At 35.8% G+C, this 14,988-nt stretch overlaps 1 protein-coding gene across 1 annotated transcript in view; it reads right to left on the bottom strand.

Moving 5' to 3' along the window:
* Positions 1 to 14,988, bottom strand: part of LOC132741850 (uncharacterized) — a 61,559-nt gene that overhangs the window by 24,498 nt on the left and 22,073 nt on the right. Inside the window, exon 7 of the mRNA XM_060730111.1 lies at positions 2,181 to 2,252. Within this exon, the coding sequence (XP_060586094.1) occupies positions 2,181 to 2,252 (72 nt within the window). The remainder of the gene's footprint in view (positions 1 to 2,180; positions 2,253 to 14,988) is intronic.

The following is a 14,988-nucleotide window of genomic DNA, read 5'->3' as shown; positions in this document are numbered from 1 at the left end:
TTTTTTGACATTATATATAATATGTAATTTTTATATCATAAAATGCAGCTCTATAGACCCTTTCATTTAAGACCGTATTCAAGTTGTCGCCCTTGGATGACGTCATTGGGGGATACGGTGGACAATGCCGATACGATTATGTATAAAAATAGAGGGATATAAAGATCTTAAACCTTTCTCTTTTAAGATTGGCAGATTGAAATTGCCAAAATTTTGTGTAATTAAATAAGATATTACATAAAAAAGATGGAGAAATGAATAAATATGTTTACTATATAATATGGTTAACGATTTGTTTTAATAGTAGACCATATTCCTGGGTAACTGATCATGATCTTACCATTTTCGTTAGATTCTTAATAATGAAACTTTTCCCAGGCAGTTAAATCGTACTAACTTGCTAATACCAGAGATATAAGTAATGTATCTAGGTATCTGCTAATATAAAATACCCAAAAGATATTTTGAGTTTCAAAAATGTAAGGATTCTGTAGTTTCGAAAAACGGCTGCGTAATAATTAATTGCAAGATACTGGTTTATTAAAATAATTTTGATTTAAGCATTACTAAGATAAAGAAAAGAAAACAATATAAATCTATGTAATTTAAAAAAAAATGTAAAGGCATAAAAAATAAAAATTCTTTTGAATGTACAGGACTGTATACTATTTGTGTCTGCAAAAATGCACTCTCAAAAAATCGTACATCACACAAATATTATTCAAGCTGGTAAAGTAATATTTTCAACTGGATACTTTTTAATTCATACTCTGCTTATCAAATATTTTAAAAAGCACAAAAAAAAACAAAAAAACAAAAACAAGTTGTTATTAATTGAATTATAATTTTACGTATTTTTGACTGTGCCAGTTGGTAGGACTCTGGATCGAGTATCAAATCAGTAAGGCATAACCAATTAAGTCCCTAGGATGATCCATAACAAAATTCGGACCATAAATATTTTGACAACTAACAAAAGTGACGTAATCTGATGTAATGTTATAACTCTAAAAAATGCACCCTGGTGATTTATGATATCACAGCCAAGTGCCGCTTGTATATACGACATATGTACCGTTTTAATTTATAAGTTACGGCCCAGTGGCGCTTATATATACACATCTATTTATCTATGAAATAAGTTGCTGGGAAAAGGTCTTTAAAGAATAGATTTTTAATATCAAAATTATCTTATTATCGTCTGTTGCGAATCTAAAGTTATAAAAGTCAATGCCACATGGTTTTCGTTCTTTCCGGAATATTAATAAAATTATATCCTTCACTGGTTCATTGAAATATTTTTTATACGGCGTAATGAAAAAGAATCAATAAGTATTGACATAATGCATTCTGTTATTGTTCTATTAAAGCTTGAAAAACAATCATTAAAAGACATTGGCAATCTTATTTTCAACACGGATTTATATTACTAATGTAATATAAATACGTGTTTTCAGGTTTGTCACAAATACGCCAGAATTTTCTAAATGACAGAAAATAACACAGAAAACTAGAAAATAGCCATTTAAATTTATAATAGGCAATTTCGGTGTGTATAGGTGTTTGTAAAATATTAAACTTTGATTTAGTTACTAGCCTTTTATCCTGGTATTTGAGAAAATCTAGATCTAATAAAAATATTCACTTTGAAATTTCGATGTTTCACTCTGTTGCGACATGTAGATTTATAAATCTGTGGTAGCGAGAATTAATCTCAATCTTTGCTTTTGTATTTTTTTCTATTGTCTTGATATTGAATTTATGTATGCATGCGTAAATTTTTACATGTTATAATCATAATTGAACGATCAGTATTTACGCATTTAACTTTTCAATAAGCTAACTTTCTATGCGGCATGCATAGTTTTATCCCCCATTTACGTCACATCCGGTAAGGGAAGTAACTCTTCACTGACTGTAATCGCTTAAATGAAAGGGTCTATAGCAATAGTGCACAAAATTCAGATCATTTGCTCATTCCGTTTTTTCCAAAATAATATTTTTTGACCTTAAATGAAAAGTGTTTAAATACTTTGAATTCATGTTGTTCTAAGAATTGCACTGCCGATTTTTTAATTTAAATTTTAGTATATACATGTATATTTATAATCTGCATAATTTTATGTTTTGAGGCTTTAGTGGACATCTCTTAACACAACAACAAACCAAACCAGTATTACCTTCTATATCTTGAAGTGGCTGCACCTCTTCCTCTATTCCTTCCCTATTTCCATCTGAATAATTATTTCCATCTGAATAATGAAAATAGTTATACCATAAAAAGACTAGAACTATCACTAAATGTGATTAATACCCCCACAAGACTGCTTCGGAAATGAGGATGTTACTAGTAACAGAATACCTTGTAAAAGAATTGAAATATAGAGTTATGGTTGTGGGCAATTAAAGATAGTTGTTGTTCTTCTATGTTGCATTTCCTTTCAATGTGGTTGGCCATTGATGAAGTTTAATTGAATTACTCTGTAATAAGTCCAGAAAGACAAAGAAAAGGAACAAAGGGCAAACTCTATAAATACTGAAGATAGAGTTATAGTTATTGTGCACTGCACTTCCTATTATTGTGCTTGACCATTGTATGAAGTTGTTTTAAATTCCAACCAGTACGTTTTAAGTTATGCTCCTGACAAGGAAAAGTATCAAAGGGCAGTTACTCTGTATTTTGTCAAATGGAGTTATGGCTCTTGTGCACTGCACTTCCTTTTAATTTTCTTGACAACTGTATGAAGTTGTATTGAATTCCAATCAGTAGTTTTCAAGTTATGCTCTGGACAAGGAAAAGTAACAAAGGGCAATAACTCTGTAATTAGTCAAGATGGAGTTATGGTTCTTGTGCACTGCACTTTCTCTCAATGTGCTTGACCATTGTATGAAGTTATACTGAATTCAAACCATTAGTCTTCAAGTTATGGTCTGGACAAAAAAGACAATGGAAAAGTAACAAAGGGCAATAACTCTGTAATTACTTTAGATAGAGTTATGGTTCTTGTGCACTGCACTTCCCCTTATTGTGTTTGACAATTGTATGAAGTTGTTTTGAATTCCAACCAGTTGTTTTCAAATTATGCCCCAGACAAGGAAAAGTAACAAAGGGCAATAACTCTGTAATTAGTCAAGATAGAGTTATGGTTCTTGTGCACTGCACTTCCTCTCAATTTTCTTGACCATTGTATGTAGTTATATTGAATTCAAACTATTAGTCTTCAAGTTATGGTCCGGACAAAAAAAAAGCAATGGAAAAGCAACAAAGGGCAATAACTCTGCAATAAGTCAAGATAGAGTTATGGCTCTTGTGCACTGCACTTCCTGTCAATGTGCTTGACCATTGTATGTAGTTATATTGAATTCAAACTATTAGTCTTCAAGTTATGGTCCTGACAAAAAAAAAAGCAATGGAAAAGCAACAAAGGGCAATAACTCTGTAATTACTTTAGATAGAGTTATGGTTCTTGTGCACTGCACTTCCCCTTATTGTGTTTGACAATTGTATGAAGTTGTTTTGAATTCCAACCAGTTGTTTTCAAATTATGCCCCGGACAAGGAAAAGTAACAAAGGGCAATTACTCTGTAATTAGTCAAGATAGAGTTATGGTTCTTGTGCACTGCACTTCCTCTCAATGTGCTTGACCATTGTATGAAGTTATACTGAATTCAAACCATTAGTCTTCAAGTTATGGTCCGGACAAAAAAGACAATGGAAAAGTAACAAAGGGCAATAACTCTGTAATTACTTTAGATAGAGTTATGGTTCTTGTGCACTGCACTTCCCCTTATTGTGTTTGACAATTGTATGAAGTTGTTTTGAATTCCAACCAGTTGTTTTCAAATTATGCCCCGGACAAGGAAAAGTAACAAAGGGCAATAACTCTGTAATTAGTCAAGATAGAGTTATGGTTCTTGTGCACTGCACTTCCTCTCAATGTGCTTGACCATTGTATGTAGTTATATTGAATTCAAACTATTAGTCTTCAAGTTATGGTCCGGACAAAAAAAAAGCAATGGAAAAGCAACAAAGGGCAATAACTCTGCAATTAGTCAAGATAGAGTTATGGCTCTTGTGCAATGCACTTCCTGTCAATGTGCTTGACCATTGTATGTAGTTATATTGAATTCAAACTATTAGTCTTCAAGTTATGGTCCTGACAAAAAAAAAATAAAATGGAAAAGCAACAAAGGGCAATAACTCTGTAATTACTTTAGATAGAGTTATGGTTCTTGTGCACTACACTTCCCCTTATTGTGTTTGACAATTGTATGAAGTTGTTTTGAATTCCAACCAGTAGTTTTCAAGTTATGCCCCGGACAAGGAAAAGTAACAAAGGGCAATAACTCTGTAATTAGTCAAGATTGAGTTATGGTTATTGTGCACTGCACTTCCTCTCAATGTGCTTGACCTTTGTATGTAGTTATATTGAATTCCAAACATTAGTCTTCAAGTTATGCTCCGGACAAGGAAAATGCAACGGACATCTGGACGACCACCGGGTGACTCCTATTTACCCCCCAAACTTCGTTTTTGGGGGTATAAAAATAATTTCATCATATATTTTGAATCACAATTCCACAGGATGGTTAGTATAACTTAATGGTAATTATTAATTCTCATCCACAAAGAAAAATAAGTGTGCGAAAAAGGTAATTCTTGTATAAAAACTGTACATGCTAGTATACATTGCTGCTAAATAGTACAGAATAAACAGGTAATAGATTCTCGTGACCACACCCATTTGTTGCATGCTTTTAAGTATGCATGACTAAGGGCGCAATGTAAAATACAGAAGTGCATTAAAAGTATAAAAAGAGTTTGCACTTAAACTTGCATGTCACTAAGGTGTCAACACTTTGTTAGGGGTGTCACGGTTAGCAAAAATGCTATCCATTTAACCCATTACCGCATGAACATTTTGTGTAAAATGGCTGTTTTCATTGAAAAGTCTCCTGTTACAAGTTCAAATTGCTATAAAACTATCACAAGAACTGTCGGAGGACAGTAAAGCTCGACTATTCGAAAAGTTGTCACAAGTGTGTTTCATTGAGTATAATAATGCTTACCTATATGAATACATAAAATTGTCCGAAAAGGTACAAAGGCTTGTTATTAAGATGTTTTATCGAGTTAATCACTGCTTTATTATTATAAAATGCATAAAATTGTTCAAAAAAAGGCACAAACCCTTCAGTAGTTATGGAGATATTTGCTTAACCAAGAATTTCTAAGTCGAAAAAGGCGCATAATTATGCAAAAAAGCAAATCAGAGTTATGGGACTTGTGCCAATCATGTAAGATAATCACAGAGAACAAGTGTGTGAAGTTTCAATCCATTCCCTTCAGTAGTTATGGAGATACCAGCTTGCACGCAAAAACTTAACCAAAAATTTCTAAGTCGAAAAAGGGGCATTATTATGCAAAAAAGCAAATCAGAGTTATGGGACTTGTGCCAATCATGTAAGATAATCACAGAGAACAAGTGTGTGAAGTTTCAATCCATTCCCTTCAGTAGTTACGGAGATACCAGCTTGCACGCAAAAACTTAACCAAGAATTTCTAAGTCGAAAAAGGGCATAATTATGCAAAAAAGCAAATCAGAGTTATGGGACTTGTGCCAATCATGTTAGATAATCAAAGAGAATTATTCTGCAAATAGTGCTTCAATACTAATCAAACTTGGAACAAATGATATCTGGGGTTATTTTTAGCCTCTCACAAGTCCAAAATTTTCTTGGCGATGAGGGAAGCTGCTGCCCCATTCAAACCCCCAAACAGAAGGGGTAAACGGCAAAAGGGACCGAGTAAGAGTACACTTTGCATATTTAGCCCCGCCTATAAATTAAGCACGAATTTCTTATAAAGCGTTATCATCATGATTAAAATAAACTATAAATCTGTGGAAATGATCAGTGTTACTGTGTATTAGTGCATATGCTTAATACCCCTAATAAATATACACGCACAAATGTCTTATAAAAATGGAAACAGGCTTTAAAGTGTTAAGTCGTGCAATAATGGTGCTTTCATTCATATGCCAAATGATTTAATCAGCATATGAACCTATGTGAGGATATCAAGTTAGATGACTAAAGGATCATCTGAATGTACATACAATGTATACTTATGTTCATATGAAAAATATATTAGGAATCACATCATAAGAGGACCAAGTTTACACAAAATAATTTTCATTGAACAGATACAACGCGATCACGTAAGATGACCAGGGAATCATTTAGATGTACATATACTATTTTTTCATTGAACAGATATCAGCGGGTCACGTACTTGATGACCACGGGATCATCTACTTGTACACATAAAATAATTTTCATTGAACTGATATCAGTGGATCACGTAAGGTGACCAGGAGATCATCTAGATATACATGTCCTCTTTCTTATTATGGAAGGGATATATAAGGGGATAACGTAAGATGACCAGGGGATCATCTAATTTTACATATGCTATAGTTTTTTATTGAACAGAAATAAGGGGATCACGTAAGATGACCAGGGGATCGTCTAGATGTGCATACAGTATAAGATTCATTGAACAGATATCGGGAGATCACGTAAGATGACAAAGGGATCGTCTATATATACATATACTATAGCATTCATTGAACAGAAATAATCTAGATGTACATATACGAGGGTTGTTCAAAAAGTAATAGGACTGAGAGTCTTGCATATTCATATTCCATCCAAATTAAAATACTTTCATATGTATAGGGATTGTAAAATGTTTTTCTACAATGTATTCATTTGTTGTGATAAAGCGTAACCATGGTAACACACACCGGTGCAGCACATAAAAATAGTTATTGAAGCTATGGTGTACTTCTAATTAATTCATAATTATACTCCGTTTGTCCATAGTATATGTACATCTAGATGATCCCTTGGTCATTTTATTTGATCCCCTTACATCTGATATGTAATGAAAAAAATTTATGTACATCCAGATGATCTTGTAATCTTACGTGATCCCCTTATTTCTGTTCAATGAATATTATTGTATATGTACATCTAGATGATCCCCTTGTCATCTTACGTGATCCCCTTATTTCTGTTCAATGAATACTATAGTATATGTACATCTATAGATGATACCCTTGTCATTTTACGCGATACCCTCATATCTGTTCCATAATCAAAAAGAGTATGTACATCTAGATGATCCCTGGTCATCGTACATGGGCCCCTTATTATACCCCCGCACAACAAAGTTGTAAGGGGGGTATACTGGAATCAGCTTGTCTGTCCGGCCGTCCGGCTGTCCGTCGGTTTTTTCTTGTCCGCCAAATAACTTAAGATTCCTTTGACCCTTAGTCTTCATATTTGGCATGGAGGTTAGTCATGATTAGTAGATGACCCCTATTGATTTTGATGTCACTAGGTCAAAGGTCAAGGTCACAGGGGCCTTGACTTCCAAAAGCTTGTCCGCCCAATAACTTAAGATTCCTTCGACCTACAGTCGTCATATTTGGCATGGAGGTTAGTCATGATTAGTAGATGACGCCTATTGATTTTGAGGTTACTAGGTCAAAGGTCAAGGTCACAGGGGCCTTGACTTTAAAAAGCTTGTCCGCCCAATAACTTAAGATTTCTTTGACCTACAGTCGTCATATTTGGCATGGAGGTTAGTCATGATTAGTAGATGACCCCTATTGATTTTGAGGTCACCAGGTCAAAGTCACAGGGGCCTTGACTTCAATAAGCTTGTCCGCCCAATAACTTAAGATTCCTTTGACCCACAGTCTTCATATTTGGCATGGAGGCTAGTCATGATAAGTAGATGACCCCTATTGACTTTGAGGTCACCAGGTCAAAGGTCAAGGTCATAGGGGCCATGACTTCAAAAAGCTTGTCCGCCCAATAACTTAAGATTCCTTTGACCCACAGTCTTCATATTTGGCATGGAGGTTAGTCATGATTAGTAGATGACCCCTATTGACTTTGAGGTCACCAGGTCAAAGGTCAAGGTCACAGGGGCCTTGACTTCCAAAAGCTTGTCCGCCCAATAACTTAAGATTCCTTTGACCCACAGTCTTCATATTTGGCATGGAGGTTAGTCATGATTAGTAGATGACCCCTATTGACTTTGAGGTCACCAGGTCAAAGGTCAAGGTCACAGGGGCCTTGACTTCCAAAAGCTTGTCCGCCCAATAACTTAAGATTCCTTTGACCCACAGTCTTCATATTTGGAATGGAGGTTAGTCATGATTAGTAGATGACCCCTATTGATTTTGAGGTCACCAGGTCAAAGGTCAAGGTCACAGGGACATCAAAAAGTTTGTCTGCCCAATAACTTTAGATTCCTTTGACCCACAGTCTTCATATTTGGCATGGATGTTGATCATGATTAGTAGATGACCACTTTTGATTTTGAGGTCACTGGATCAAAGGTCAAGGTCATAGGGACTTTGACTTCAAAAAGTTTGTCCACCCATTAACTTATGATTCCTTTGACCCACAGTCTTCATATTTGGCATGGATGTTGATCATGACTATAAGGTGACCCCTATTGATTTTGAGGTCACTGGGTCAAAGGTCAAGGTCACAGGGACCTTGACAAAAAAAAAAGCTTTTCTTCTCAATTGCTAAAGAATGTCTTGTCCGCAATGTATTGATTTTGACATTTTCACATTTGAAGCTTGTAGAATACATAACTTAGCAATGCACTGGCTAAGTAACCTCAGATTTGGCAGGGTTGTCCTTGAGCTCTAAATGGCCACTGTTGATTCTGACAAAGTGGTATGCGGGGGTATTCACGCCATGATAGTGGCAGTTCTAGTTTCTTTCTGTTCAATTAAAACTATATTAAATGTACATCTACATGATCCCCTTGTCATCTACGTGATCCCCTTTTCATCTTACGTGATCCCTTTATTTCTTTTCAATGAATACTATAGTATATGTACATCTAGATATTCCCCTAGCTTGTATTCTTACATGATCTCCTTACATCTGTTCCATAATAAAAAAGAGTTTATGTACATATAGATGATGCCCTTGTCATTTATTTGATCCCCTCATATGTGTTCCAGAATGAAAAAGAGTATATACGTCTAGATGTCACCTGGTCATCTTACGTGATCCCCTTATTTCTGTTCAATGAAAACTATAGTATATGTACATCTAGATGATCCCTTGGTCATTTTATTTGATCCCCTTACATCTGATATGTAATGAAAAAAATTTATGTACATCCAGATGATCTTGTAATCTTACGTGATCCCCTTATTTCTGTTCAATGAATATTATTGTATATGTACATCTAGATGATCCCCTTGTCATCTTACGTGATCCCCTTATTAAATGTATCTGTTCCATAATAAGAAATAGTATATGTACGTCTAGATGGTCACCTGGTAATCTTACGTGATCCCCTTATTTCTGTTCAATGAAAACTATAGTAATTATGTACATCTACATGATCCCCTTGTCATTTTATGCAATCACCTCATATATGTTCCACAATGAAAAAGAGTATGTATAGCTTATATGATCTCCTAGTCATCTTACCTGATCCCCTTATTGCTTTCTCTTTAATGAAAACTAAAGTTTGTGTTTATTTAGATGTACCGCTGGTCATCTTACGTGACCCCCTTATTTCTGTTTAATGAATACTATAGTATATTTACATCTAGATGATACCCTTGTCATCTTACGTGATCCCCTTATTAAATGTATCTGTTCCATAATAAGAAATAGAATATGTACATCTACATGATCCCCTTGTCATTTTACGCGATCCCCTCATATCTGTTCCATAATGAAAAAGGGTATGTACACATAGATGATCCCCTGGTCGTCTCACCTGATCTCCTTATTTCTTTCTGTTTAATGAAAACTAAAGTATGTGTTCATCTAGATGATCCGCTGGTAATTTTACGTGATCCCTTTTTTTCTGTTAAATGAATGCTATAGTATATGTACATCTACATGTTCCCCTGGTCATCTTACGTGAATGATCCCCTTATTTCTGTTCAATGAATACTATAGTATATGTACATCTAAATGATACCCTTGTCATCTTACGTGATCCCCTTAAACAATGTATTTGTTCCATAATAAGAAATATTAAATGTACATCTAGATGATCACCTGGTTATCTTACGTGATCCCCTTATTTCTGTTCAATGAAAACTATAGTATATGAAGATCTAGGTGATCCCCTTGTCATTTTACGCGATGCCCTCATATCTGTTCCATAACGAAAAAGAGTATGTACATCTAGATGACCCCCTGGTCATCGTACGTGATCCACTTATTTCTTTCTGTTCAATTAAACTATATTAAATGTACATCTTCATGATCCCCATGTCCTCTTACGTGTTCCCCTTATTTCTTTTCAATGGATACTATGGTATATGTACATCTTAATATTCCCCTTGTATTCTTACGTGATCCCCTTATATCTGTTCCGTGATAAAAAAGAGTTTATGTACATATAGATGATCCCCTTGTCATTTATTTGATCCCCTCATATATGTTCCAGAATGAAACTAGAACTGCCACTATCATGGCGTGAATACCCCCGCATACCACTTTTTCAGAATCAACAGTGGCGATTTAGAGCTCAAGGACAACCTCCCTGCCAAATCTGAGGTTACTAAGCCAGTGCATTGCTAAGTTATGTATTCTACATGCTTCAAATGTGAAAATGTCAAAATCAATACATTGCGGACAGGACATTCTTTAGCAATTGAGAAGAAAATACTTTTTTTGTCAAGGTCCCTGTGACCTTGACCTTTGACCCAGTGACCTCAAAATCAATAGGGGTCACCTTATAGTCATGATCAACATCCATACCAAATATGAAGACTGTGGGTCAAAGGAATCTTAAGTAAATGGGTGGACAAACTTTTTGAAGTCAAAGTCCCTATGACCTTGACCTTTGATCCAGTGACCTCAAAATCAAAAGGGGTCATCATCTAATCATGATCAACATCCATGTCAAATTTGAAGACTGTGGGTCAAAGGAATCTAAAGTTATTGGGCAGACAAAGTTTTTGAAGTCAAAGTCCCTGTGACCTTGACCTTTGACCTGGTGACCTCAAAATCAATAGGGGTCATCTACTAATCATGACTAACCTCCATGCCAAATATGACGACTGTAGGTCAAAGGAATCTTAAGTTATTGGGCGGACAAGCTTTTTGAAGTCAAGGCCCCTGTGACCTTGACCTTTGACCTGGTGACCTAAAATCAATAGGGGTCGTCTACTAATCATGACTAACCTCCATGCCAAATATGAAGACTAAGGGTCAAAGGAATCTTAAGTTATTGGGTGGACAAGCTTTTTGAAGTCAAGGCCCCTGTGACCTTGACCTTTGACCTCAAAATCAATAGGGGTCATCTACTAATCATGACTAACCTCCATGCCAAATATGAAGACTAAGGGTCAAAGGAATCTTAAGTTATTGGGCAGAGAAGCTTTTTGAAGTCAAGGTCCCTGTGACCTTGACCTTTGACCTAGTGACCTCAAAATCAATAGGGGTCATCTACTAATCATGACTAACCTCCATGCCAAATATGAAATCTAAGGGTCAAAGGAATCTTAAGTTATTGGGCGGACAAGCTTTTTGAAGTCAAGGCCCCTGTGACCTTGACCTTTGACCTAGTGACCTCAAAATCAATAGGGGTCATCTACTAATCATGACTAACCTCCATGCCAAATATGAAGACTAAGGGTCAAAGGAATCTTAAGTTATTGGGCGGACAAGCTTTTTGAAGTCAAGGCCCCTGTGACCTTGACCTTTGACCTAGTGACCTCAAAATCAATAGGGGTCATCTACTTATCATGACTAACCTCCATGCCAAATATGAAGACTAAGGGTCAAAGGAATCTTAAGTTATTGGGCGGACAAGCTTTTTGAAGTCAAGGCCCCTGTGACCTTGACCTTTGACCTAAAAATCAAAAGGGGTCATCTACTAATCATGACTAACCTCCATGCCAAATATGAAGACTAAGGGTCAAAGGAATCTTAAGTTATTGGGCGGACAAGAAAAAACCGACGGCTGGACGGCCGGCCGGACGGACAAACTGATTCCAGTATACCCCCCTTACAACTTTGTTGTGCGGGGGTATAAAAAAGAGTATATACATCTAGATGTCACCTGGTCATCTTACGTGATCCCCTTATTTCTGTTCAATGAACACTATAGTATATGTACATCTAGATGATCCCCTGGTTATTTTATGTGATCCCCTTATATCTGTTATATAATGAAAGAGTTAATGTACATCTAGATGATCTTGTTATCTTACGTGATCCCCTTATTTCCGTTCGATGAAAACTTTAGTATATGTACATCTAGATAATCCCCTGGTCATCTTACGAGATACCCTTATATCTGTTCCATAATAAAAATGTTTATATGCATTTCCCTCATATAATTATGTTCTTTAAGAACTACAGTGTTTATACACCTTAAAGACCAGATGATCCTTCTTCATATATATTCCATCACTACTAATGTATATTTACATCTAGATGATTCCCTGCTCATCTTACATTAACCTCTCATACATCTTCTATCAAAACTAGAGTATATGTTCATGTAGATGATCTCTTGGTCCTCTTATAATGTGATTCCTCATATATCTTTAATGAACATAAGTATACATTGTGTACATGTGCATTCAGATGATCCTACAATCATCTTACTTGATATCCTAACATAGGTTCATATGCTCATTAAATTATTAGGCATATGAATGAAAAACCATTATTGTACAATTGTATGTCCTGAAGTTTATGCCTGTTTCCATTTTTAGACATTAGGAGGATTAAGCGTATGCATTATTTCACTGTGATGCTCATGATTTCCATAGATTAAATCTATTTTAATCAGGATGATAACGCTTTATCAGAAATTCGTCCTTAATTATAGGCGGGGCTAAATATGCAAAGTGTACTCTCACTCAATCCCTTTTTCCGTTTACCAACAGAAGGTGGCACATCCCTCTTCTGGAATGTTGACTGGACCATTGTCTTTGTAACAACATGCTCAGTCTTAAATTTCCTGTTAACATGATAACGAGGGGACATCTCAAAATTGCCAAAATCACTATTTTGAGTTGATTTTTTCCATCAAAATTGATTTCAAAGTGCTGCAACTTCTCAATGGATTGAGATAGTGTCAAAGGCTTTTCAGCGTTGGTTACACATTACCTTATGATCGACCTGGGGTTATTTTTAGCCTCTCACAAGTCCAAAATTTTCTTGGCGATGAGGGAAGCTGCTTCCCCATTCAAACCCCCAAACAGAAGGTGGCACATCCCTCTTCTGGCAGCCCCCTGATGTATCTTTTGGATAGGAGGCAGCGCCGAAAAGTGGTAACTTTTTTAAACAAGAGGGCCATGATGGCCCTGAGGTAAATCAATGACCCCCCGGGGCGGGGCCAATTTTGACCCCAGGGCTTTTATTTGAACAAACTTGGTAGACACTCACTAGAAGATATTTCATGTCAAATATCTTAGCTCTAGCTCTTTGGGTTCTTTAAAAGAAGATTTTTTAAGTTTTTAATATATGCATATAGGGAAAATCTATGACCCCCTGGGGCAGGGCCAATTTTGACCTCAGGGCTTTTATTTGAACAAACTTGGTAGACACTCATTAGAAGATGTTTCATGCTAAATATCTTAGCTCTAGCTCTTTGGGTTCTTTAAAAGAAGATTTTTTAAGTTTTTACTATATGCATATAGGAAAAATCAATGACCCCCTGGGGCGGGGCCAATTTTGACCCCAGGGCTTTTATTTGAACAAACTTGGTAGACACTCACTAGAAGATATTTCATGTCAAATATCTTAGCTCTAGCTCTTTGGGTTCTTTAAAAGAAGATTTTTTAAGTTTTTACTATATGCATATAGGGAAAATCTATGACCCCCTGGGGCAGGGCCAATTTTGACCTCAGGGCTTTTATTTGAACAAACTTGGTAGACACTCATTAGAAGATGTTTCATGCTAAATATCTTAGCTCTAGCTCTTTGGGTTCTTTAAAAGAAGATTTTTTAAGTTTTTACTATATGCATATAGGAAAAATCAATGACCCCCTGGGGCTGGGCCAATTTTGACCCCAGGGCTTTTATTTGAACAAACTTGGTAGACATTCACTAGAAGATGTTTCATGCCAAATATCTAAGCTCTAGCTTTTACAGTTCATTAAAAGAAGATTTTTTAAGTTTTTACTATATGCATATAGGGAAAATCAATGACCCCCCGGGCCGGGGCCAATTTTGACCCCAGGGCTTTTATTTGAACAAACTTGGTAGACACTCACTAGAAGATGTTTCATGCCAAATATCTTAGCTCTAGCTCTTTGGGTTCTTTAAAAGAAGATTTTTTAAGTTTTTACTATATGCATATAGGGAAAATCAATGACCCCCTGGGGCCGGGCCAATTTTGACCCTAGGGCTTTTATTTGAACAAACTTGGTAGACACTCATTAGAAGATGTTTCATGCCAAATATCTAATCTCTAGCTCTTACGGTTCTTTAAAAGAAGATATTTAAAGATTTTTCTTTCGGTTGCCATGGCAACCAGAGTTCTGCATGAAATGGAATTCTTTGAACAATCTTGATAGAGCTTCATACAAAGAGTATTCCTGCCAAGTTTCATTAACATTGGCCTTGCGGTATCATAGAAGATGTCCTTAGAATATTTAAAATGTGGACGGACGACAGACGACGGACGCCATTTGGTTGGCCATCCTAAAAGCTCACCTGCACTTTGTGCAAGGTGAGCTAAAAACATTCCTCAAACAAAAACAAGTATTGGGGGCCTAAATAAGGCATTTTTCACCATTTGAGACAACAAATAGGGGGGGGGGATGAAAAAGGCGTGTTTATCTGGTAATGGGTCAAACAGTGAAATAATAACCGTGGTAAATGTTTTAACAACCATACTGAAATAATTCTTAGAATTTAAATATTTACTTTTATAAGATAGCACATTTTGTTCATATTTTG

Source organism: Ruditapes philippinarum, unplaced genomic scaffold (assembly GCF_026571515.1).
Source record: "Ruditapes philippinarum isolate M1 unplaced genomic scaffold, ASM2657151v2 ctg2696_1_1_1_1, whole genome shotgun sequence".
Lineage (NCBI taxonomy): Eukaryota > Metazoa > Mollusca > Bivalvia > Venerida > Veneridae > Ruditapes > Ruditapes philippinarum.
This window is presented reverse-complemented; position numbering and strand designations above follow the sequence as displayed.